The following is a 25,011-nucleotide window of genomic DNA, read 5'->3' as shown; positions in this document are numbered from 1 at the left end:
TGAACATTTCCATCTGTTTATATTCAATTTGTAGATTTAGTCAATATTGTAAAAGTCTGAATAATTCAGTTATTGAACATTGAGGTTGTTGATTTGCATGTAGATGTTAAATGAGCGAATAATTTATCACCATTCATTATTTATCATATAAGTGAGGGATAATGTAAAGTGTGTGGTTTGTTATAGCAGAATGGAACCCCGACAGGACGAGCAGGACCCTGATGTGAAGCATTATCCCACTTACTTTAGGCTATTTACTTAAAAAAAATAATCAATAATTCGACACAAAATATCAATTTAGAAATGATTTTATTTCTCTAAAAATCACAATATTCCTGTTTAAAAATAGTCTGTTACACTCTGAACTGCGTCCATACTCTTAACTCTTTAGCCTTCTAAAAATTAGCTAAATGGAAACATTTCCAGTGATGAAGTAAGACACTGAACAGGACCACAGGATTCAGCGCAGCGCCTGATTGAGGTTTTCTGCCTCGTCACTGTCAGAGTCTGTTGACATTTTCTTTTCCATTTAAACACCGCCTATCCCGTACTGTGTGCTGTTTAATGTTTACTTCATGTGCAATCTTCAGTTTTGTAGATCCCTCTCTTGCTTTCTCGCTGTTGTTTTTGTCTCCCCGCTCCCCCCCTTCTTGTAACCAGACCGACATCAAATTTATCGAACTTCTTTCAGCAGATTGATATGATTTCAGTTAGTGCTCCAGATTGTGTGATTAGAGCCGAATCCCGAGCATCAGTCTGTTCTTCATAGTAACAGTCTGCTATCCAGAAATAACAGACCTCGGAATGCCGTTATTAACCAATCAGAATCAAGCATTTAACCCTGCCGTGTAATAATTTTATTTAACTGATCAATAATTTTGGTGATGATGATTTCACATTATATATTTAAGTTCATGTCAGGGTGTATTTATTGGCAGATTGGCCTTCTCTTAAGTGAAAAAAACAACAACAACAAAAACAAAAAAACACTTAAAATCAAATAGAAAATGAAGCACAACATATAGTAAACAATGAAATAGTATACTTACGCTCCAGGCCCTTGCCACGTCCATGTTATTGAGTCCTGCAAAAAGTACATGAATGAAAAACATCAGACATTTTTTTATAAAAAAAAACCCAAATATTTCCAGGATGCATTTCTAAATGTTCTTTTTTGCACACAAAAAATATAGTAATCAGGTTCAGGTGGAAAATGAGTTCCCATGTACTTCCTGTACTACTCCTCAAAAATACTGGTTTTAAGATAGTTTGGAAATTAGGTCCTTTAGCCATATCCTATAAATACTGTACACATGTCTTGGTATTTGTTTAGCAGTCTTAAAATTTTGCGTTACATAGGGAGGTAAAGGTTAAGTTTTATAGCCCATGATCCTGATGTGAGTGATTTAATTTTGAGTGTCTGCTGATACCAAGTCCTGGTCCAAAACTTCACCTAAAATGGTCCTACATACCACAGCTACACAGTGTGCACGGCAAGTACATTAAAGTTAATAAATGATCACATATCAACCCAACATGTATGCTTAACAATAGAATAGCTATAGAATGCATTAACAAATACATAGACACCAATCAGTTAAAAAGCCCAATACCTTTTTCTAAAGATCCGATCATTCCTTATCATATTTCAAACACAAATGTGGATATAAAAAATCCCTGTTCAGGAGTTAAATGGCAGTTTTTTCAAAAATCCATTCAACTTAAACAGGAAAGCGTTCACAGTGATGTTTCTAAAATGTGGTTCAGCAAAAAGTGAGGAATCCTGGCATTGCTACAGATGTAAACAGAGCAACATGCACTGAGGGAACAGATGGGATTTCTGCAATCGACCTCAAATATTGCAACATCTAAAGATCCGGGGCCTCTTCAGTGGAAGCCAGTGAAGGTTTACTGGATTTGAAGCTTCTCAAACAATTCCTTCTCACGATGTCCCCAGCTAACGTTGGGTTTCAACACAACAACAAGCCTGAGCAGAGCCTCGGACTCTCCTTTTGAGTCATACGATGATTAGCCAGATTTCCAGTCAGGCCATCAGAAAGTTGCTCTCTGCACACTTCACTGAATCTTTCTCATAACTGGACTTTAACAACTTCATTGGTTAGCACAAAGTTGCTCGAACTTCAATTGGGCAAACTGATATTTTCTCAATGAAGCTATTGCTATATATAGTTATTGCCCTTGGTGTTTTGAAGCATAATAGGAAGCAAATATGATTCATAAATTATATAAAGAAATGTAAATCATAAATAATACACTCACTCTTGGTGCTGTTATGCTACATGAGTCCCACATGCCCACAGCAGGATGCATCTCCATAAGTACTAGTCTCAACTGGTTTGCAAATCATTTTAACAGATAAGAGACGCATGATATCTGTGTAACGCTGCAGTGAAGTCTTGCATGTGAACACAAGTACGCCATAAGAGGTCCATGCAGCAGGTTCTAGTGTGATTTGCAAGGGTGCTAATTGCAATTTCTATTGATTCATTATTTGCATTTTGAAAACTAAACCATTAAACATGAAGGCACTTATTTTTTAAATTTGTCATGCTTCTTCCCCTTTACACCATGTCCTTAAGTCGCCTCAGAATACTTATTGACACTTTCGATCTACAACAGGTTCAGCCAACAGATCAACTCATTCTGAATCATGCATTACCAGACATGAGGAGCTTCAAAATTTACACAATGTGAACAAGACTGTTGACCTAGGGAGGATTTCACAGTAATGTCTGGGATTCTGCTGAGTGCGCAAAATGTGTCCGGAACATTGTCTTCTTCACGGATACTATATTTATCTGCAATATCTTTCTGACTGTCATGTGACCGGCAAGATCTTTACCTACCTACTGAGTGAGACAAGATGCCAAGCAGGCCACCGGGCAGGCATAGTATACATACAGAAACAAACAATAAAGCCCATCCTAGCTCATATAGGTTTAGGCATATAGGCTTATTTCTTGCATATCATGCACATTACGCATGTTCATACAATTAGGATGCCTTCCTGACATTCTCCTAGCACTTACAACTTAGAGGTTTTATCTAAAGGCTACCTGCTAAATGAAAGTGACGGACTATTGACGATTATTGATGAAGAACAGAATGCAGATCTTGGGCTACTGATTAATCTTAAAGGAAACCAGTGTTTGAGCAGTCCTGTTCCTGAGAAGGATTGCATAAAGACAGTAAGGAGACAGGTATGGATTCACTGCCAGTCTAACCCCTATCTGATATTAAAATGTTTCAGTATGTTGGAGTAATCCCCAGGCTTCTCAGCTCAGTCTGCAGGCTGCTGTGAACGCCAGGTTTCACACTGTTTTTTCTACATGCTGCACCTTGTGATGTCATAAAGTGCAGCCTCAGCAGGCTTCAGAGAGCTGACCAATCAGAAGAAAGTGGGCTTGTAGGGGCGGGGTTTCTTAAAGGGACAGAGCTGACTGAGTCGTTTCAGGCAGAAGCTGTATGAGGGCCTGCACAGAGCACCAGTGTGAGAAAAATGAGGAGTTTTTGTAACTGTAAATTATGCTAAGCTACTGCACAGGTATCACAGAGTGAAATATGAAGCTTGCAATTAGCATAATACCCCCCCTTTAAGCTGTGTTTCAACTGTATCCAAAAACAAGCTTACCAGTTTATTTGGGTAACGTATCACCACAGGCTGCACTGGTACAGCTGGGATGAAGGCCCCTACAAGAGCAAAAAAGGACACAAGAATTGGCATAACTGCATAATCAACAAATATAGTCGAGAAGTGGAGCAAAAACCCTTTTACATACCAATTTGTTATTAGTGTATTTTAGATGTTGGTCTTACATGAACTCACTTGAAGGCTCATTTCAGTTAAACTATCACATCATTATTAAAACTTTCAGAATGCTGACAGTGATTTCTGTTCAGCTTCCTCAATAATTAAGACCACACACAAAACATTTTAAGATTAATTGGAGATTAACTCGATGTGTACATATATTTAAATAATAAGTCAATATACCCACTGGGTTGAGCATGAAAGAACAGTTCATGCTGTGAGGAAACGGCCAGCAGCATGACTTCAAAGGAATAAAAAATAGGCAAGATGAATAAGAAGAGAAATGATTATGGAAGAAGCTTTACCTGGTTTAAAGGTGATTAAGCAGGATCTATTGGTGCATGTTCCCTCAGGAAAAATCATTATCTGTGGGAAACACGGAGAAGTTCACAAATTACAATAATGGAAGCCATATCCCAAACAGTAAGAAGAGCATTCGGAAATTGTTACAGAGCATTAGTGTGTATTTTAGCTTGCATTTTAGATGTGCAATTAATTGATAGTAATGCTGGATTTTATCAGTAAAAAGCCGATTTGACTGTAGTCTGTAATCTCAACTGTAACTTGTGTACATCTGTTCAGAAGCGGACAGCTCTAAGTTTGTCAGTTCACACCTGGCATTAGATTGCATCTCTAAACCGATTCAAGTTATCTCTTTACCTCTATGTGCAAATAAAAACGTAAAAAACAGTGGCTGATGGAAAAAAAACTACTACATATTTGCAGCATAGAGAGATAAAAGAGCGATTCATGTTGAGTATACAGAAAGTAAGTGAAATATGGACTGAAGTGTGGACGTGACCTTAAAAACTCTCTTTGGTCATAAAGCCTTATGTGACTCTACAATTGTGTCCTTATCTGTAAGTGTATGAGCTCCAGACTGGAGTCTCTATTCATAGTAACAAAACAGACAAAAAGGTTCATGTGACCATCAAACTTATAGATCTGCTTTATGACACGTCCTCATAACGCTGCATTAAAATGACCTATTATGAACTTGTCAGGGTCACATCTCAACCCTACGTCGCAGTATTGAAATATATGTTCAATAGGGGGCGTGATTTGTTCCTATTTTAATGCACGTTCCACGTTTACGCATGTTGGGAGCCACAGAAGAAATGATGACACAAAGGAGCGTCAAAAGACACAAAGTGGAAGTAACAAGAATTACACACGGGTTGTGTGTCACTCAGTAATCATCCTCATCATTACCCCGGTTATGGAGATTAGGGGGTTCTCCAATGTGGCCCTGGGCACAATCACCTATATACTGCTAGAAGAATGTGGCCACGTGTCTCGGACCAGCTCGAAATGTGGTCTGAGCGATAAGGTCTCAATGCATCCTCAGTGAGTCTGGAATGTGTTCTCACCTTAACATGCTGTCCACTAGTGATCTGATCACCTAGGACACATGCTTTCACAAGTAGTAAACAGTGCTTTGGTCCTTTGTAAGGGATGTCCAATTCTTTTCTAACCATTAACTCTGTATCTCAGTAGAATGTTAGTCCCCCCCTCCATGTCACACTCATGCTATAAGAGCAACAGGGTTATAGTTGTATCCTTAAGGGTACTTTATACAGATAATATATGAATCCAATGTTTTCTAAAAATGGATAAGATGACCGTTATCTTCTCTTAAGCACACAGTACTTTTGAAAATCTCATCTCAATTAAAGTTTGTCAATGCTAGGATCAGGTGCTGTTGGGTGTATATGTGCCCACATCTAATACACAAGTGTGCAGAAGAATTTCAATTCCATTTACCTGAGGCCATTCTCCCCCAGAGTGTGCTCTGCGTTTGATCTCCTCCACAGTCTTCTTCCTTGAGTCCTGGTCTGATCGTGATACAAACACTGGCCTGATGTACTTAATCAAAGCTGGAAGCAGAAGAGCGAAAGCAGAGGAAGAGTTGAGAAAAATGCAAATGACTAAAGAAACACTACTTTTTTTAAATTTCTTTTGACAGCAAAGCAAATAAAGCTCCTCTGCATGATCTACATCTACTACATTTAGTGGTCTAGGAGAAGGGGGGTTGGGAACTCTGACTCAGACCTTTACACTTAAACTGGTAATACTGGCAAAGATTGCAACGCCTTAACAATGAATAATCCTGCAATACACATAATGATCAGGACTTAAAAGCAGCGTGGTGCATTCAGCGGCACAAATACTGCATTGTATCGGCTTAGAAAGTCCAGCGCGCAGAGAGAGCAAAGCTCCTCTTTACATGAACCACCACTCTGATAGTGCCCTCTATCAAAGCACCTCATTTCAACCTTCACTCCACCACTGAGCTGCACAGCGGTGAAGAGTGGATGAATGGCTGTACTAATGAAATTCCTGTTAATGTGACATTAATATTACTGTGAGCACTGTTGAATAAAAAGCCTTTTATCTGGATGCATACCTAAAACAACTATTAGTAAGAGCATTGGCTAAAAACTCTTCAGTTTCAACACCAGTTCTTTAAAGCTGGGAAATAGAAAGACCAGAGGTGATATTAAAGTATAAATTATGTTTGATGGAAAATGTATAGAATGGCTTAAAACTTAACACATATCAGCAAGGCTCTTTAACTCTTAATATTTCCTAACCAGAACTGACACTAATCAGCCATAACATTATGACCACCTGCCTAATATTGTGTAAGACCCCCTTCTGCTGCCAAAACAGCGTTGTTCCCTGGTCCAGTTCTGATGGTATCGTGCCCACTGTAGGCGCTTTCGCTGGTGGATGGGTCAGCATGGGCACTCTGACAGGTCTGCAGCTTTGCAGCCCCATACGCAAAAAACTGCGATGCACTGTGTGTTCTGACACCTTTCTATCAGAACCAGCGTTAACTTTGTCAGCAATTTGAGCTTCAGTAGCTTTTCTGCTGGATCGGACCGCACGGGCAAGCCTTCGCTCCCCACACGTATCAATAAGCATCGGCTGCCAATGAACCTGTTGCCAGTTCCCAGGTTTTCCTTCCTTGGACCACTTTTGGTAGGTACTGGCCACTGCAGACCGGGAACACCCCACAAGAGCTGCAGTTTTGGAAATGCTCTGACCCAGTCGTCCAGCCATCACAATTTGGCCCTTGTCAAAGTCGCTCATTTTTCTTGCTTCCAACACATCAACTTCCAGGTTCACTTGCTGCCCAACATATCCCACCCACTGACGGGGTCATTGTAACGAGATAATCAATGCTATTTACTCAATCTGTCAGTGGTCAGAATGTTATGGCTGATTGGTGTGTATTCTTCACACAAAGCCTGGAAACAGGAGAACGCATCCAACACATCAGTATCATCCTGTTTGCTGTGCAACATAGTTTCTGGTACATCAGGAGACGCTCCATCCCCTATAGTACGCTCTCTCATTTCACCGAGAGAAAAGGTGTTACGATGGAACGATATTTGCACTGTGTACAATATGCAAGCATGAGGTAGGGTTGGAAGTTGTCTACCAGATTGGTATGTGACAATGTCCAGAGTGGAACCTTGTGATGGACGATGACGAGGCAGCAGTCTGTCTTCTGTTTCAAGCCTTTCTGCTCCGGTAATGAGTCTAAGTGAAGTCAGTAATTCACTTTTGAGTCCGAAAGTGGCTTTATGTTACAACCTGCTCTGCTGCTGTCCACTGCGTTTGACTCTTCGGCTGACAGCGCTATCAGCAGCCCGGCAGGAGAGACGCTCTCTGGAGCGCTGGGACCTTATAACTGAATACGAGCGGTAGGCCCGCTGTTTTACTCGGACTGTGTAGAAATCTGATGTTTTTATGAAACAACTGACGAAGAAAAGCACTAAAACCTTAGTCATTGTGAAATATATGACTCATGCTGATATAGGAGAGAAGTTCGGCCATAACTTTGGCGTGGGTGGCAGCCGCTTTTAAACACAATGTTACATTGGTAGAGGGCTCCATGGTCGATGGTGATCAGCCATGGACAATGGCATCTTCTCTCCCCTTAACCCTGTTTGTGGGTGTCTCTTGTTCAAGCTCATAACAGGTCTCAATTGTTACAGCGGCAAAAAGTATAAAGAAACTAAAAAGGAACTGAGCAGACAAAGAGAGGGTTTAGATATTGTAGGTTAGAATGCTGGAAGCATTTTCCTGCTTGTTAATTACAAAGAAAAATGAGCAAAGGTAACGTTCCCGATAGCCTAAAGACAGATGATCAAAGCAAACACGTCAGGGTGAGTGGAAGCGTAAGGTGAAGAACGAAGAGAACGAGGCCACGCTTCTTTGGAGAAGAAATTGATTCCAACTGTGAGCTGTCTGCCGGCAGGAAGGGATTAAGGCTCTTTCTAGTACACTGAGAGACACTCTACACACGTCACTGTGGCTGATCAGGTCTTAATGCTTATTCTGGATTCCAGTTGCCTGCTCAGGCATTGATGCCTGGTTCCGACTGAAAGGCCAACTAGTCATGTTACAGTAAAACAGACACATCAGTGGAAAAACTTAATACTTTTAGGACACTTACGTAAACAGGCAACAAAATAATTGAACTTTGAGATGTTTATGCTGCTTAGGTTGCTTTAAAATACCATCTCAGCTGATCGCTTGCTGTTGATGAAGATGACAGTTTGCCAATGAGACAATGTGCTCAAATATAGTGTCTTAATCCTGCAGCACAAGCAAGTAAGCTGCAGTGACTTAGCAAGTGTCACTCATCCGGGAGGTAACAAAGTTGCTAGTTAATGACTTAATAGGCGGCGCAGGAGGAGGAGAAAAGAAGTCTAAAATAACAAACGCCCAGGCCTTTTAAAGTGTGTCATGCTGCAGGGGCCAAAAGGACAAATCCCTAAACTGGCAACTAGAAAGGTAACTGAAGTCGCAAGCTAGTTAATAGGATCTGCTGTTACACTAGTAAGTGCACTGGCTAAAACAGAGCATGGCAAACTTGACCTCTGCATGAGGACATCCAACATGTCTTCAGTTAGCTGCTATCAGAGACGCAGATTTTCACATAATATTCAGACCGAAAGGTTAAGAAAGGATTTAGTTTGTGCTCTCCACCTCAATATAATATGGATGTCAAACAAAATAATGGTTATTATTCACAATTATGTCTGTCAGGCTAACGAGCATTTTAGGGATGTAGTAGGGTTGTATATACTGTATTTCAGTTATCATTTATCTTAAGAGGAACATTTAACTTCTGTTTTTTCATGTTTCATGTATCTTTTTAAGAATTGAACTATGTCATCAGAAACATTTAACAAAACTGCAGCACTCAAGGTTGAAAAATCATCATCAATGTTTTATAGAATCACCTTGCAGAGTTGGAGCGGACATATGAAATGTGCTATTTCTGGAAAAAACTTCAGCTTACACACGCAAGGCCTGTGTATTTCTGTTTCCTGGTATACACCGCTGTGAACATCACCTGTGGTGTACTTGGCTTCAAGTCATCAAACAAAAAAGTCAATTGGGCAATCCCTCTCTTAACTGATGAAGCAGCAAAATCATAGAAGGTGTTTCGACCTGCCCTTTCCAAAGAGTCTTTGTCTGTTTCATTACAACACAAGGAGACTTCTGTGGATACTTAAACTTCCCTTGAACTTTGCTGTGGCTGAAAAAGATTGGGTTACTGCCCAATCTGCTTAGAAATTATGTACTTTGGTCAAATAATTCTGTCATGAAGAATCAGATCCCTCACTGGAGTCCTCTGATCACCTTTTAACCCCCTCTCAATCTAGGTCATAGAGGTGACACGGTGTTCGTTACTTACTGCCCCAGAGAGGAATATCCTTGCTCTCCGCCTTCATGACAATTGAGGCCATCGTCATGGTGACTGGGATGGCATCAAAGTACGAAGAGTGGGGTGCCAGGGTGAGGATGGGTGCTTCTGCAGGCAGTGCCCTCCGCCCTTTCACAGTCATCCAATGGAAACCTCCCGCAAACCACATGACCCGCATGATGATCTTCAAAATGATGTCCACCAGTCTGCAAACAAGGCAATTCATTGGTTAGGGGCACATTTCATTTAACCTGGAAAAGGCAATTAAATCTCCAACATTGGATAACAGATGCATAGGCAAAAACATTGTTGAAATGAAAGGTAAGGTAGGACAGGAGTTAAGATTTGTTGCATTAAATAAGAAGACCAAAGCTGCTCAGAATGCTCTTAAAGGGCCAGTTCGCCAATTTTCAACCTCAGTCCTATCATGCTATTATGGGGAGCTAATACCATTAAGAATAAAAAAAAAAAAAAAAAGGGATTTTGCTCTGTGGCTTTGGAGGACGCTATCCGCTTCTCCAATGGGCCCTGGAAAACCAGCCAGGGAACTTGCTAAACTACATTTCTTCAATCTAGGACGCCCGCCTCCGATGTCATGTCTCGTTCAAAAGCATCAGGTTTAAAAGGTAGACTGCAGACCTGAAGATTTTTTAGACTATCTATCAATATATTCTCGTCGTATTTCAGATTCTGTACCGCTCTGAGCCGTTGCCTGCAGCGAAACGGTAGTGTTTCGCTCCAGCGTCTCTTGCTGGGGCCGTTCCTTTCGGAGGGAGGGGCAAAATGCACGCTGGGTGTTGTAGGAATGTAGGATGGGCAAAACCACGAGCTGTTTGAACGACTTTCTCCACAGCTATGACGCCAATTTCAAATATAATTGCTTCTATTGATTACAGAGAACACCAGCTTTGACTGACAGTGGCTTTTTCCAGGGGCCAGACGGCATCAGCACAAACTAATGTGCAAAACTGCAAACTTAAAATTCACTTAGCATTGTTGTTAAATGGTTTGCATGCACAACCACAACATGAAATATTATAAATTGGTATCTTGAACTATTTGTTGCTAAAATCACCTGTGAGCATTCACCTACATTCCCTGTTTCACCTTTCATCAGTTTGAAGAGATCTGTTTCTATTCTCTAGACCTCTCTCACCAACCTACCTACACATTTAAATTACAAGCACCGTCTATACCCAAGTCTCCTATAAATATAACATTATTCACCTGCATGTTCATTAACCTTTCAGGAAGTATTTTTAGTCTTTCGCTAAGTGTTTAAGAAGAAGAGACCTGTAGCTGCTGAGGGAGCTTCTTGAAAAGACTATTCACAATCAGTGAGAATGGAGAACAAGACGGAGACAGAAGGTCAAACACCTCCTCTATCCCAGCTCAAGAATGACTCAGAGTAATATGAGATAATCACACTGTAATTTTTTAACCTTAAACAGTAAAGTAAATTCTACAACATTGTGTTACTGTTTGATCTGGGAAATCTTAAAGCACCGTTTTTGAGCAATGTGATCTTCTATTCATCCTGAAAGCAGCATAGCTGAGTGTATGGCTAACTGCCCGCTGCATTCCATCATTACTGGTGTCAAGTCCAAACATGCTGCATGAGTCTTTCCAAGAGAAATACTATTTGCCTCTAATAAAAGATTTGCAGGTCCTTTTGAAAAACAAAATTCACCCTCAAACAAACACAAAACATGCATAAAGCACCCACCTCCTCCAGAGGCACTGGGGTTCAACGGTGGTCTCTGAGCGCCCTACTGAGGCCAGGAAGGCAAAAGGCCAAGCCAGCAGCATCATGAATGCAGCTATGAGTAGACGGATGGGGAACAGTGTGACTGTCATTAATGCAATCTGCAAGAGAGTGAGAAACAGAAGGAAAAGAGTTAAAGAAACACATCCAACACTACACACATCTCAGTTTGTCTGTAGTCTTTGCGGTATTGAGCCATTGTGGACTCACAATCATACGTCTTTCCCACCTAAATGTAGCGTGTTGATGCGGGTTTTTCAGACCCAGGAAGACCCACTTATAGATGCCGATTGTCTCGCTTCTCATTGCAAGTGGAGTTTTTTTCAGCCTATTTTTTCAGTTAACGGTGGTTGGATCTTTATTGTATCTATTACTCAGTTTATTTATCAAACTTGGCGCCAACAAATCTGGAACAATGTTCAAGCGCTGCTTGGACGGAGACGGGTTGAATTTGTAGCTGCGACTCACAGAAGTTACCGACGAGGCGTAGCATGGCGCCGGAAAGGGGTAGAAGATTAGCGTGTTAGCTTGGGTTTTGTGTTCCCATCAATGCCGATCGGAACGAGACAATAGTTACCAGGGTCTACTGCAGAGTCATCTGACCCGGGTCAGAATCCTGAGTGCAACCTTCTCATTAAGCAAAAAAGAGTGTAAGTGGGTTTTTTGACCAGTGGGAAAGCGGCTTCGGTCATCATTTCTTTTATGTGCTGAACAATAAATGCATGCATACAGTGAGGTAACTTTATGAGACAAGAACAAAGCTGATTTTATTACATCTTTAACAACGCACCATGAAAGTTGGTGCAAATACAAAAAACACACTTTAAATTTAACCTGTTGTTGTGAAGTGATGTTATGAAGAAAGAGACTTCATGAGTGTAAAGCAATATAAGCAATGGTCTCTGGTGTGGTCACCTGCAGTTTGGCAATGCAAAACACCAGAATACTAACTGTATCTTAAGTACCTGACAGTTAAAAGGAGTTTGTTTATCTGCCCTCAGGTCATAACATGGTCTGTATGTCAGTGTTTACTTCTTGTAACAAAGCACTAACAGTTACGTGACTGTTGTGTACAAGTTCTTCATCGGTGCTTACAAAACCAAGCACTTCGTTGGTGACTGTTTACCTTGCAGCTTCTCATGACAGCAGCGGTTATCTTCTGTCAATATTTGTATTGATAGCAAACACTACAGGGGAAGTCTGTCAGCGCTCTTATCTTATCCAGGGAGAGTTGTAGTCTGACAGCGGGGTCAATTTAAAATCAATCAATTTAAAGCTTGCCTGGTAAACTGCTGACAAATAACAGGCAGCACATAAAGACCAAAGATCTGGAGCGCAGTGGGACTTTTCACACACGTTTATCTTTCCTCAAAACGTATTCTAAGAAATGTCCATGTTTATTATGATGCTCTACTTTATAGATGTATTTAGATGGGAATGGGCTGTGGGAGTCGCAAAAAGATATTACTCACTAATCCTACCGCACCACAATCCTTATGTGTATTTTCATAGTCCTCCTGTTTACTTTCCCAGGATCCTCTTAAGATACATTAATTAGTTATATAAATCTACCACATATGGAGTTTACAGTTTTCCACAAGAAAGAACAAACAACCGACTAAGAAGTGGAGCTTTTTCCTATAATAAAAAGGCTCCTTGCAGGGGAATGTTTGAGAGCCACTGTATAATGCATTTGTTAAAAGATTTATTCAGACCCAAAGCATGAGAATGCATGAACGTCACTTAGAATTAAAATAAACGCAATGCTACAAAAGCAGAGAGGTTATTTAGGAGTTAGAGTGAACAGGCATTGCACTGAAAGGCATCTTTAAATGCATGTGATAAAACTTAACAGTAAATGGGAAAACCGAATAAGCATTAATCCGGACTGATTTTACTTAGATATTTTATTGTAGCTGCAGATGTAGAGCAATACTGTAAATACACGAAACCAAATCACAGACTAGTCTAAAGCAGAGGTTGAAGGTTTAGCCATTAGTTAAGTATTCTTCAATCCGGGTGCATTGCTGTATTTCCAAAGCATGTGGCCAGTCATGTAGCTGGAAACCATTTATTTTGTTATGAGGTCTTCCAGTGGAAAAAGAAACATGCAACCATGGTCACAAATGATGCTTTTATTGACTTCTTGACCTCAGTGAAACAGGACGTTGCGCTTAATACAGCAAACACTTTCAAAATGATACAAGTGCTTGAATTGAAACCTTTTCGGGCAGTAGAGGTTAGAGTATGAACTTCCTGTTTCCATATTGCAGAATGAGATGTTTCACACTTACAAGTCAGAAGACCTTTCCTTTTGGACTGTGTTTAAGGTCAAGAAGAAGGTGCAGCCGAGTGTTTAGCAGAGCGAGTTTGACTGAAACTCGCTCTGCGGTGGTAAGGTTGTTCTGTGTGCTAGTGACAGTTTACCAAAATGAATACTTAAATAATCATAAGTGCATTTACTTAATAATCATAACAGGTGCTTACACTTGCGAGAAAATAGAAATATGGGCTGACCAGAAAATTTCACAAATGCTTGTGGAAAAGCACAAGAATACGGAGGTATTCAAACTGTTCAGGGGGAAAACTCAACCAAACATTAAAGTCTGCGATCGTGTTGAGTGTGACTGAGGTGTGCTCTCCCTTACTTCAGGGAGTTTACCCATGTGGAGATTTCAATCAGAGAGCAGTTTCCTTGCACGTCAAAACTTTTGGTCTGCTGGTTAAAGCTGCCATTTTAACACAAACCAAACTCGAGGCAAAATACAACATTGTAACAGTTTGGTCTTTGATTTGGACCAAACAAGCGGACTTAGGTGTGAAAGCACCCCAAAGTCCTACTACACCTTTAGCCTTCCCTGACAATACGATTAATTGGTTATTGACACCATACTTAAATCTACACAATATACTTACTCAAGGTTATTCAACCCTGGCCCTTCAACTGAGCAAACTATGCCTTAGAATTCTGTACGACTACGCCTGTGAGGAACACATCAGTCGCCCTCTTCTGACGCCAATCCACAGAAACACTGATCTTTGTATTGTGGGAATAAGCTATTGACTCCTTTCCGCTTTGGCAAGATCAAAACAGATTTAGGCCTTTGTGTGGTTTCCCAATTAATCACACAAGGAATGTAAATTAGGCCTGTCAAAGCTAAGCTGGGAATTCAATTAACTTTAACATGAGAAGCTTGTCCTCTGCCACTTCACCAACTTTTATGGTTTGAGGCTAGGTAAGGACTGGGATGCTTGCTGATACATCGGAATCAGTAACAAAACAGTGATACGTGTTCTCACATTTGCTCTATGCCAATCAAATCATTTAATGAGCTCATCAAGATGCAAAAATGCAAGAGCATCTTTATATTGATTGAAGGTTGGACAACTAGACTACAATATAGCATACTAATGAGCATCTCCAAGTCTCCACAATTGCTCCAAGATTTGAGGAAACTAAAGAGACGATCCGTCTGACACGTTTTACCTATACCGCACTACGTCACAAAAACAACTTAAAAGAAACAAATTGGCAGAGAAGTGAAACGTCTCCAGTTCCTCTGACTCTCTGACTCAACTGCACAAACTCTTGTAAGCAACAATGCCAAATTAGCATGTCAATAAACAGGAAACTTTGCTTCCAGTCCTTTAGCCTGCACTTACAGGAAGCAGTGCCGCTTTCTGGTGTTTCACCAAGGTTACTCACATGGCCTGCATTCATTCAACAAAACTCATCTGATCCGATCAATACCTGATACTTGTCCGAAGGAGTGCTACAGAGGGTTGAAAATTTAAAGCCCCTTTTCCATTGGTCAAAAAACCTGCTAGCACCCGGCTTAGTGGGAAAGGTTACAATCGGCATTCAGACCCGGGTCAAATGACTCTGCAGTAGACCTGGGTAATTATCGATGCTGCCGCCAGTCTCCGTCCAAGCAGCGCCGAGTTTGATAAACAGACTGAATGCGTAATAGATGCAATAAAGACCTAACCAACGTAGGATATTCACTGGCCTCCATGCTGCTTACCAAAGAGTACAATATAAGTTCGTCGTGCTTACTATTTTTTACTAACCCTGTTTCTGGCACGTTTGTGACGTCAGACGGTGACGCAGCAGAAAACAGGCTGAGAGGAGTATACTCCACTGGCAATGGGAAAAGAGACAATCAGCATTTATGAGCAGGTCTGCCTGGGTCTGAAAAACCTTGAACATTTTGGTGGGAAAAGGGAGTATATCAAAGCCAAAAATTATTAACTTATCAAAGTTCAACTTGGAAACAATGTATGCATATTTGGCGAAACATTGCAACACAAACACACACCCTCTGTGCTTACATTCCATGACGGTACTTGAACAGCGCTGGTCAAGCAAATTTGAGTCATCTCATGTTTCTCGGTTACATACTGTCACGTAACATTTTTTTTTTTACATAAAAAGGTAGTGGGCATACTACTTTCCGTTTTATCTTTAAACTCATTAACAGTTTCTGTGGGTTCACCTGTTCGTCGACAAGACAACTGGTAGACTGAACTATCACTTTCGCTCCAGTCCTCTGAGTTTCACTTTAGTCGTCCTCGTGTTGCTTTAGATGAAAGCAAGATCAGCGCAACATGCTGAAAACACTTTTCCTCAGTTACATCAGAACAACTAGGAAACTCAATTCCATCGCTTCATGACCCACTTTTGGTTTTCGGCACTTAGTGTTTACAAGAAACCGGTTTTTAAAGTGCTCAGCTTCTCTGACTTCTATTATGTAAAGTTATGTGTGTGTACAGAAACGAAGTGGCTGCTGGAAAAATAACTCTGCTGTCAAGAAAATCCCAATTAAACGTCACTGTAGGGGGAAAATGAGGGAGTTGTGTGAATCATTGTTTTGGGCAAACATTTCTCTACAAATGTTAATGTGCACATGCATTGACAAAGAGTGGAGAACAAGCTTTTCCAGAAGTAAACTGTAATCAGTGTAAATAAATAAGTGACCTAGTTTCAGTGCTCATGAACAACTTCCTTGATTTTATCATGTTAGAATTATAGGAGTGACTATACGACTCCCTTAGCTTTGATCCACCTGACATTTTACCGTTTTCCTTTCAGTGTGTTTTAAAAGCACCGGAGGGAAAATAAATGTGTGAACCTCCCTAGGTCACCTTTCTTACTTGTAACAAGACACGCTTGTATGCCTGTTATGCCAGAGCAGCGCCATTCATAAAACTGAGACTCTCCCATTAGACTGAACTGTTACTCAAAATACCTCACAGCTGCGTCCCAATTCAACACTGTTTACAAATACTTAACAATGTGCTCTATGTGCAAATCTTTGGTAAGCATTTTGACAGTCAACATGGAAGAAATTAATGCTCTCTGCTGTTTTGTAACTACAAGATATGCAACGCTGAACATTACAGACACGGCTGTGCGTGAGACGGGTCTGTCAAAAATACACAATTAACGGCTCTCAAACGTCCTTTGTATGTTACTGAACAAACAGACGTTTCACTGAACCAGGATCTATGTCCCATGATTTTGGGTGGATACGCACTCAGACATACACACGTGCACACTTACCTAACTAAGCTATTCTGAGAGATCATATGAGGTGAACTACAAAGAGCCGACATGTGCCTCCAAATTTATCAGCAGCCCCAGTTTGAAAGAACAAGATCAATGCTAGACGGCGCACATGATGAGTGGAAGTTTCCTTCATCCGTGCATAACGCCACATGTTGCAATATTTGCATGAAAGAGACAATTTTAACTGTCGGCTGTGCAACATCAATCAGATAGAGGGACCTTTTAAATCACTGTGTTGTAATGTCTATGAAAGCTGCATGCCAATGATGGTTTTTCATGGTTTTTGAACTATGAAGGGCAAGAATATAAAGGTGCTTTTCGACCTTTTAGTTCCTGGAACTTCTCTTCAAGGAACTAAATGGTTCCTGTGGCCCATTGTTGTCTGCGTTTCCACAGCAGCCTAAAGTCCCGGCAAGATTATCCAAATCAGGCCAACGACGTATGGGGAACCATATAAAGTAAGTGCACAACACCGGCAGTTCAGTAGGTGGCGGTGAGATGAAGATGAAGGTCTTACAACAAGGATGATGCCATAAAACGCGACAAAATCACTATTTGTGTGGCACTACAGTAAGCATGTTCGCATGGAGGAGATTCAACTTGTGCTAAACTTGTGATAAACAATCTAGAAGCACGCTGATAACAGTGAGCTTGCAGCTGCAGTCGTTTAAACATTGCGGGTGGAATAAAACACTGCAAGTACTAGACCAATTAGAAACGATCAACACTGTAGGCCCCGACCTGAAAGTTCCTGGACCTTTGGAAAGTACTACCCCCCCCAGCAGGAACTTTTCAGGGGGTAAATCAATTACCCCAAAACTACATTTCGACCCTGGTTCCTGCTATCAAAACGGTCCTAAAAAAGGACCCAAAAAGGTTCCTAGTTCCTGGGGAAAGTTCCTGCTGTCGAAAAGCACCTTAAGCGAATACCTTTTTCTGTGAAGTCTAAAAGCTCTAATCTGATTATCAGCTGCAGTTACGGAGGGCTGGGCTGCATAAATCTGCTCTATGCTGCACAATTCATGCATTTAATCTTTCGAAAGAGAGATTTCCAAAAACGTGTCAACTTCGGGGAAATACATAGATAAGAAGTCGATTAGGGGGGGGATGAACACGACTGACTGACTGACAGTTTCCCATGCACTTTCCCTGCCTCCACATCCACACGTGTTGGTTGCTGGGACGCACCGTGATAACAATGCAAGACAAACGTGTAAGGGTAGCTAGAGGTCTTTAAAATAACAGGCACATGTAATTTTCTCCGCAATAACAAGTTATATTGGTGAAAGATACGGAGCACGCGACATGCTTGTTTCTAGAGGATGTGACAACAGTTAAAGAGCAACAAGCGCGAGGCCCATCATGGACAAGCGGCCATGCTCAAAGAGCTGTGTATCATCTAGTGGGTTGTTCCTGGAAGAGAAAGGTTGATGTTCATGTTGTATACACTCGTGTGAAATAAATGCTGCTAAAAACATTCATTAAAAAGACTCTCAGCCTGTTTAAGCAGCATTAAAGCACAACAGGAACCCACTAAGACTGAAGAAGAAGAGCAACATGTATGTAGCCTCTGCTAGCTGACCAGCTAACAGTAGCTCAGCTGATTACATGCAATGAAAAAATCTGCAAAGTTAAATGATGGTGACAGCATCTCCATGGTGTCGCACTAAGGTGTTAATGTCCTACAGCCTGCCCGAAAGCTTGTTAGGGTATTTCTGCAAGAGTAAAACATTTACAAGGATTTGAATTTACCTTTGCTTTCTGCAGAGGGGTGAATTTCAAGACGTGCACAAAAGGGTTTCTGAACGGAGGAGCTTGGTCCATCTTCTTTCCATCTCCTTCCACCGCACATTGTCTGTGACTCGGCAACCTCATTCTTACAGGGAGTAACGTTGGTCGATGTTGAAGCTGTAATAGAAAATGTATGCTGTCTGAAAGGAGGACTCTTCACGCTACACGCAGTTTCCCTTATGTTCCTTGCACGGTGGCTAATTCAGGTGGCAGTGCAGGGTTATTACCGTTATCTTTCTTCCCCGGACAGCATGGAGGGATAATGGTTAGCTCAAGGATTAGCTGGGGGTATTTGAAGTCGCCGATATCTTTCTGCCTACAGTGCGCAGGACGCCTTCCTCCACACCGTGTTCCCCAACCAGTCCGCTAGCTCAGGATGCTAACGGGAGCCACGATTCCTCTCCTTTGTCAGGGCGCATGCGCAAGATACATCATTTGTATCCATCTCAATTTGAGGAGCACGATGTGATGCTGCCTTCACACCTTTCTAAAATATGGTTTTTTTAAAATTTACAATACTTTTCAGATTCCCAGGGGGATTATAAACATTAAGAACTTACGTTAATTGATACAAAACATTATTGTAAACACCTTTAAACAAACCTTGTTTCAATGAAAATGTAACTTTTTAACTTGACTGTATCCAATAAGTCTGGACTTTTGCAGGGGTTGTGATAGAAAGAACATGTTTTTATTTCGCGTTTAGCCCTTTAGTCAGCATGAAAAAAATATATATAAACAAAATCTTTGTTGCCGCTGGTTGTTGTCATGTTTACCATGTCCAGCATCGCTGCAACTGGACAATGCCGAATTGTACATTTCTAAAAAGTTCAGTTAAATATAAATATATAATAATGTTAGAAATACAATTTAAAATATTTTATAAATAAATATTTAAAATATATTTGTGCGAACAATGAAACATTACATCTATCTATCTATCTATCTATCTATCTATCTGTCTATCTATCTATCTATCTATCCAAACTCATCTATCTTTAGAGCACTCTGGTCACTTCAGCTGCTAATGAGGAGGCGGTACCGCCTGCTTTGCTTAGAACAAAAGGAAAGGTTACAACTATTATTAGCAGACCAGAATAGGTGTCCAGCTCTTTATGCATGCAGAAGGGTGGGTGTCATTAAAGTTACTGTTTATTATTAGACGGCCGAGTGAAAGTATGATCCACATGAGATGTCCTTAGAGAGAGAGAGTGTGTGTGTGTGTGTGTGTGTGTGCGTGCATGTAGGTGGACACATAGGTAATTGAGCGGGTTTAATGCTCAAAGTGCAGTCATTGGTTCTATGACATGACTCACAACAGACATTACATCATAAAGTAAATAATTCGGGTTTTTTTAGATGTTTATATTTCATCACTACATAATTGTAGGGAAATATGAATTATTTACTAATGCTACTGAACTTACTTAAGTTAACAGTCTTCAGGATAACAGTCTTCAGGATATCTGCACTAGTTTTTAAGCAAAATACTTTCAACTTGTGAATTATCCCTTAAACGTGTATGTAAGATAACAATCTATGCATTCAGCATTAAGGTTTTGAACTGGTTGAAGATGAATTGATATTAATATGCTGCACAATTTTGCACTCATGTCATAATCCTTACAGCTTCTTTATTAAAATGTTGCATTATGTGTTGTTGCACTCTAGAGACTTTTCATAACTGATTATGTGCTTCCCTCTAGTGGCAAAAACCTCACAGTACATTAAAGGCAGTTTCAGTTTAAAATGTGCTGGAACCTTACAGCTACTCAATCACACGCACACACACACACACACACACACACACACACACATACACACACACACACACACACACACACAGACACACTCACTCACACACACACACACACACACACACACACACACACACACACACACACACACACACACACACACAAAGTTACAAATACAGCTATTGTGAACCAAGCAATCCTCTTCCTGTAACATTTTCACCCACTCCTCTACAAGATAAAGAGCTGAACAACACTATTCTGCTAATAAAAGATGTAACCTTTTCCTTTTGTTCGCAACATATAAGATAAGGTTTATTCAAGCGATGAGCGGCCAGGAGCAAAATAATTACTTCCTCTTTTCAAGAGATAAGAGTAATGACTCATAAATCACTCGTACGTGAATTGCAATTAATGAAATTAATATTTTTTTTGCAAGTTTGAGTGGAATTATGAGTTTCAGTGTAGAAATGGTTTGCACAGACTTGCAAATAAGGTGCCTACATTTATGGCCTATGATGCTTGATTGATTCTGTCCTTAACTCAAATGTAGTGTAGCATAAACATCAAGAAACATTGTAAAACAAATATCAAAAGCCATCATCATTTTACTATTGTTTGGGTGGAGTGTATTATTAATGTCAGCATTGATATGTTTTTCACCATGTTCAAAATTAGCCTTAATCAAAAATCTTTGTTCAGTTCTTATACACATGTGAAAGGTGTGAGAGTGATGTGAGTGAAGGATGTTTTGCAAGTGTGAATGTGTCAATGTAAAAGTGTGTGAGTAAAGCACAAAAAAAAAGATTATAAAGATATTATGTTATTTTTTTAAAAGCCTGCTTGTCCCCACAGGAGCAACTCTCTGACATCACATTTCATTTTGTCATTTTAAGTGCTCAGTATACAAAAATACTGCAGTTTATAGGACAAACTTGAATAATAGCCTCACTTTTTTAAGTAAACGTATAAGCATTATATGAAACCATCTACAAGAACAATTTAATACAAACTAAAGGCGCCGTAGAGGAAACTAAAAGCAGCATTTATCTTCACTATAGTGCTTCCCTCTGTGGCTCATGAGCTGAATTGTGTGTGCGCAGCAGTTTCTAAAGTCTCTTCTGAGATCGAGTTCCTCATTCGTAAAGCTATTGATTGGACTACATGTTCATAAAGGAACTCGAGCATGTGGTGTGAAAAAAGGTGCTGCATTTGGGAGCCCTGTACTTTATTTATCACACTTGATTTCGCCTTGTCCTCCCAGCAATCATGTTTTTTTTTGCTTACGGTTTTTATAATTGCAAGTGTGTCAAGATCAGCCGGTCCAACACACACACACACACACGTGTGCATGCACATTTTGCCGGCACAGACACCCGAACACACACCATTCAACTTGAGATTTTAATTTGGATGTAGAACATGTAGTCAAAGTGCCCTGTGGGCTGACCATATCAGGTCGTGACATTTGCATTTGACAGGAATCACATCAGACAGGGTTAATACTGGAGAGGATGGAGGGAGAGAAGAAGAAAAAAACAGCGGAAAAGGTTTCCCTCATTCCTCCTACGTCCCCTCTCCTCTCTTTCCCCCCCTCCAATCCCATAGCTGAGGTGCTTAAATTAAAAAGGAAGAAATGCAATTTAAAGACATGGGGTAAACAATCACAAAACACTTGTTTCTGGAGGAGACACAATTTCCTGGTGCCTTGTCCAATTTCTTGTGGCCTGGAGGGCTGCCGCATGCGTTTTAACACCTGGTTCTACACCGCTGATTAAAATTGTAATGCCACTGTTGAATCAATCCATATGACATTTTGGAAATACACAAGTGTCGGGACATTTTATATATACAGCATTTTTTCTGTTGTTTTCATTTGGGAACTGAAAGGTGCAAGGTGGCACTGGGTGTCACTACTATGCCTTCCAACTGTTTGAAGGGAATAAAGGAAGTTTCAATATCCTAAACAAGTAGAAATACACCACTATCATTGCTGTGCGCAGTGTAGGAGCCATGAATGAATTCAGAAAGTCTATTTTGTTGTCATTTAAGGTAAAGGTGTGTATGGTGGTTACATTTTGGTGGTGTTTATCTTATGTTTATGATATCATTTATTGTCTGATCATATTAAGAGGAGAAATGGCGGGTCACATGGATATTGAACTGATAAAGTCACCTTTTATGTTCAGTTGGAGAGAGGGGATGAGCTGGGTCGACTTATTTTTTCACGTATTACTGTGATTACTTTGATTGTGAGTTGGTACACATTAATCAAAAATCACGCTAATCAAAGGTTAAACGCATTTTTGGGATCTCAGTGATTCGCGTCAGACAAGTACCAGGCCCGACCTCAGCCTCTCAGTGACTTATCTGTGCCGTGAAGTCACTACACATAGTGTTACTCAAACGGCCCATGTACGGGGTAGTGCACGACCGAAAATGGGATAATAATTTTTAACATTTTTTTATCATCACCATTGTGATAATCATTTAAAGTGGCCTAAGATGTAATGCTTTAGGAACATTCAGGAAAGAATCTGATGAAATTTGGGTGCCAAAGTGCCTGTAGAAGCCATAATGGGTGTGTTACCTGTTCTAATTTCTGTTGACCGTGTTGGTCTTCTTTTTCACGTCACGTTTTTTGCCTTTTGTATTGGAATAATTTGTCAGTCTTTTGTTTAATAAACAGTTAAAACGTATCGAGATTTTAATGTGATTTTGTACGAAATGTGTCATGTGTGCCTACTTAAAGAAGTTATCTCGAAGTTCTCCATTTCGTTGTATTTGGTGGCAATTTGTGGCAATTGCGGGGGCATACATCCCAGATAACCAGACGTCCTCGGTTGGCTCCGGTTGTAACTCTTGATTTTCCTCGCTGACGGTCGCTTTCCTTTTTAGACTGTTTGCCTTCAACTGAGCATCGAATTTGTTTCTTTTTCTTTGGATTTTCACTTATTTTTGAAGTTGTATCTGTAGTCATCGATCTTTTCTTTGTCTCTTCAGCCATAGTAGATTATTGTTTACTCGCAGAGACCAGAAAAGCAGCTGCTTAGCGCCGCTTACCCTCTCCGGCACACCAACCACTGCTGGCTGATGGAAAACATATCACTAACTTTTCCGTGAATGTCACCACAGACACCCAGTCCTTAATATTGCAAATGCAAAGGCTTTCATCAGTGGACCATAGCCTCAATCACCATTGTGTTACCTCATTCAGTGATAGATAGTGACTTAACAGACATTTATTTAAATTAAAATCTTCAAGATTATTAGTTTAAGCTCTGAGCTGGATTTTTCGACACAGTGCTTTTAAACCTGGATCCAACATTTAAACAGCATCTTACATTTGCCCAAATCAGCTCCTGGAATTTGAATGTATCTCCTGCTGAAAACAAAAGAAAGTAGAGCCTCAGAAAGACATAAAGCTGATCCTTGCAGACACTAAGAAGACCAGCTCGAGAGTTGAAAGATATTTTAAGGGCAAAAGAACAAATAAGAATATTTTTTGAGGAGCAGGAAATGAATAAAAGTGAAAGGGAGGAGAGAGAACAAGAACCAGAGAGAGAAAGTCCAGATTTTTGTACCTCTGTTATATCATTGCCCCCCCTCAGGCCAAACATCTGAGGCCGAGTGACAGACGGACCGATGTTTGCTTCGCTCCACAGTAATGTTTTACCAGACCCTGCGCCCATGTCAATCAATGGCCGGCATGTTCCAAAACATATTCAACACACAAAGAGAACACTTTGGCTCGAGGAAATGGATTGTGTGCAAGATTGGCAGGGGACTCTCTGGATGTGTCAATCACCAAAGGCCCTTTGTTTTACCTCTGTCTCGAGCTTCAAGAACAAAGACGTTTTCTTTTGTTTCATTTGTCTTTGTGTGCAATAAACACATACATTTTCTGTTTTACATTTGGCTGCAGGAGAAAACACTTTTTTACAAAGTATAATAACAGTGGGGATTTTGTGTGGCATGCTTTTGTGGAAGAACTAATCTAGACATTTTATGATATGCTGATGATGAGCGCAGGATGAAGGGGGAAGAGGAGGGTTAGCATTTGAAACCGCAATTTCACACACAGACATTTGAAATCTGAGAGAGCTTCTCTGGCATGGAATCTAAGCGGCTTCTCTCTGTTTTTTTTCTCATCTCTCTCCTCTGCTCTCTTGTTGTCCTTTCTTCCTGTCTGGCCTCTCCAGGTGCCGCGCTATCTCGCAGCTAACACAGGAATCCATGAGCCGTGTACATCCTCGGCCCTTTGAAAGGGGAAGCCACTTCGGCGCTCATCTCGGAAAGCACCTTCCGTCGTCCTCTGTGTTTCCTCGGGGAGATGAAGGGGGCTGCTGCTGTTAGGAGAGCGGGGTTTTGTAACCAAAGCCACATGCTGGGCAGGACAGCCAGTTGTAAGACAAGAAAGATCTTTGTGGCGAACACAAGTGCTTGGCTGTCCTCTTGCATGCCTGTCTGTCGGCAGCGCTTTGCCGGCTGGACACCTGTACAACTGTAATTTTACACAGGCAAAAACAAAGACGTGCTACACAGGGGGGGAGCGTGTAAAGAGGGATTATG

General features: G+C 40.7%; 1 protein-coding gene across 1 annotated transcript in view; it reads right to left on the bottom strand.

Moving 5' to 3' along the window:
* LOC138584144 (lysophosphatidylcholine acyltransferase 1) overlaps positions 1 to 19,047 on the bottom strand; it is a 29,699-nt gene extending 10,652 nt beyond the window's left edge. The window contains exons 1-8 of the mRNA XM_069656308.1: positions 18,913 to 19,047; positions 18,647 to 18,802; positions 11,287 to 11,426; positions 9,552 to 9,766; positions 5,597 to 5,709; positions 4,138 to 4,198; positions 3,653 to 3,711; positions 1,050 to 1,084 (exon numbers count right to left, since the gene is read on the bottom strand). Of these exons, the coding sequence (XP_069512409.1) occupies positions 1,050 to 1,084; positions 3,653 to 3,711; positions 4,138 to 4,198; positions 5,597 to 5,709; positions 9,552 to 9,766; positions 11,287 to 11,426; positions 18,647 to 18,769 (746 nt within the window). The 5' untranslated portion in view covers positions 18,770 to 18,802; positions 18,913 to 19,047. The remainder of the gene's footprint in view (positions 1 to 1,049; positions 1,085 to 3,652; positions 3,712 to 4,137; positions 4,199 to 5,596; positions 5,710 to 9,551; positions 9,767 to 11,286; positions 11,427 to 18,646; positions 18,803 to 18,912) is intronic.
* Positions 19,048 to 25,011: the final 5,964 nt, after the last annotated feature.

This window comes from Semicossyphus pulcher, unplaced genomic scaffold (assembly GCF_022749685.1).
Source record: "Semicossyphus pulcher isolate SPU_LCO1_2020_fin unplaced genomic scaffold, fSemPul1.0.p SCAF_9, whole genome shotgun sequence".
Classification (NCBI taxonomy): Eukaryota; Metazoa; Chordata; class Actinopteri; order Labriformes; family Labridae; genus Semicossyphus; species Semicossyphus pulcher.
The sequence above is the reverse complement of the archived record's forward strand: the minus strand, read 5'-3'. Positions and strand labels throughout refer to the sequence as shown.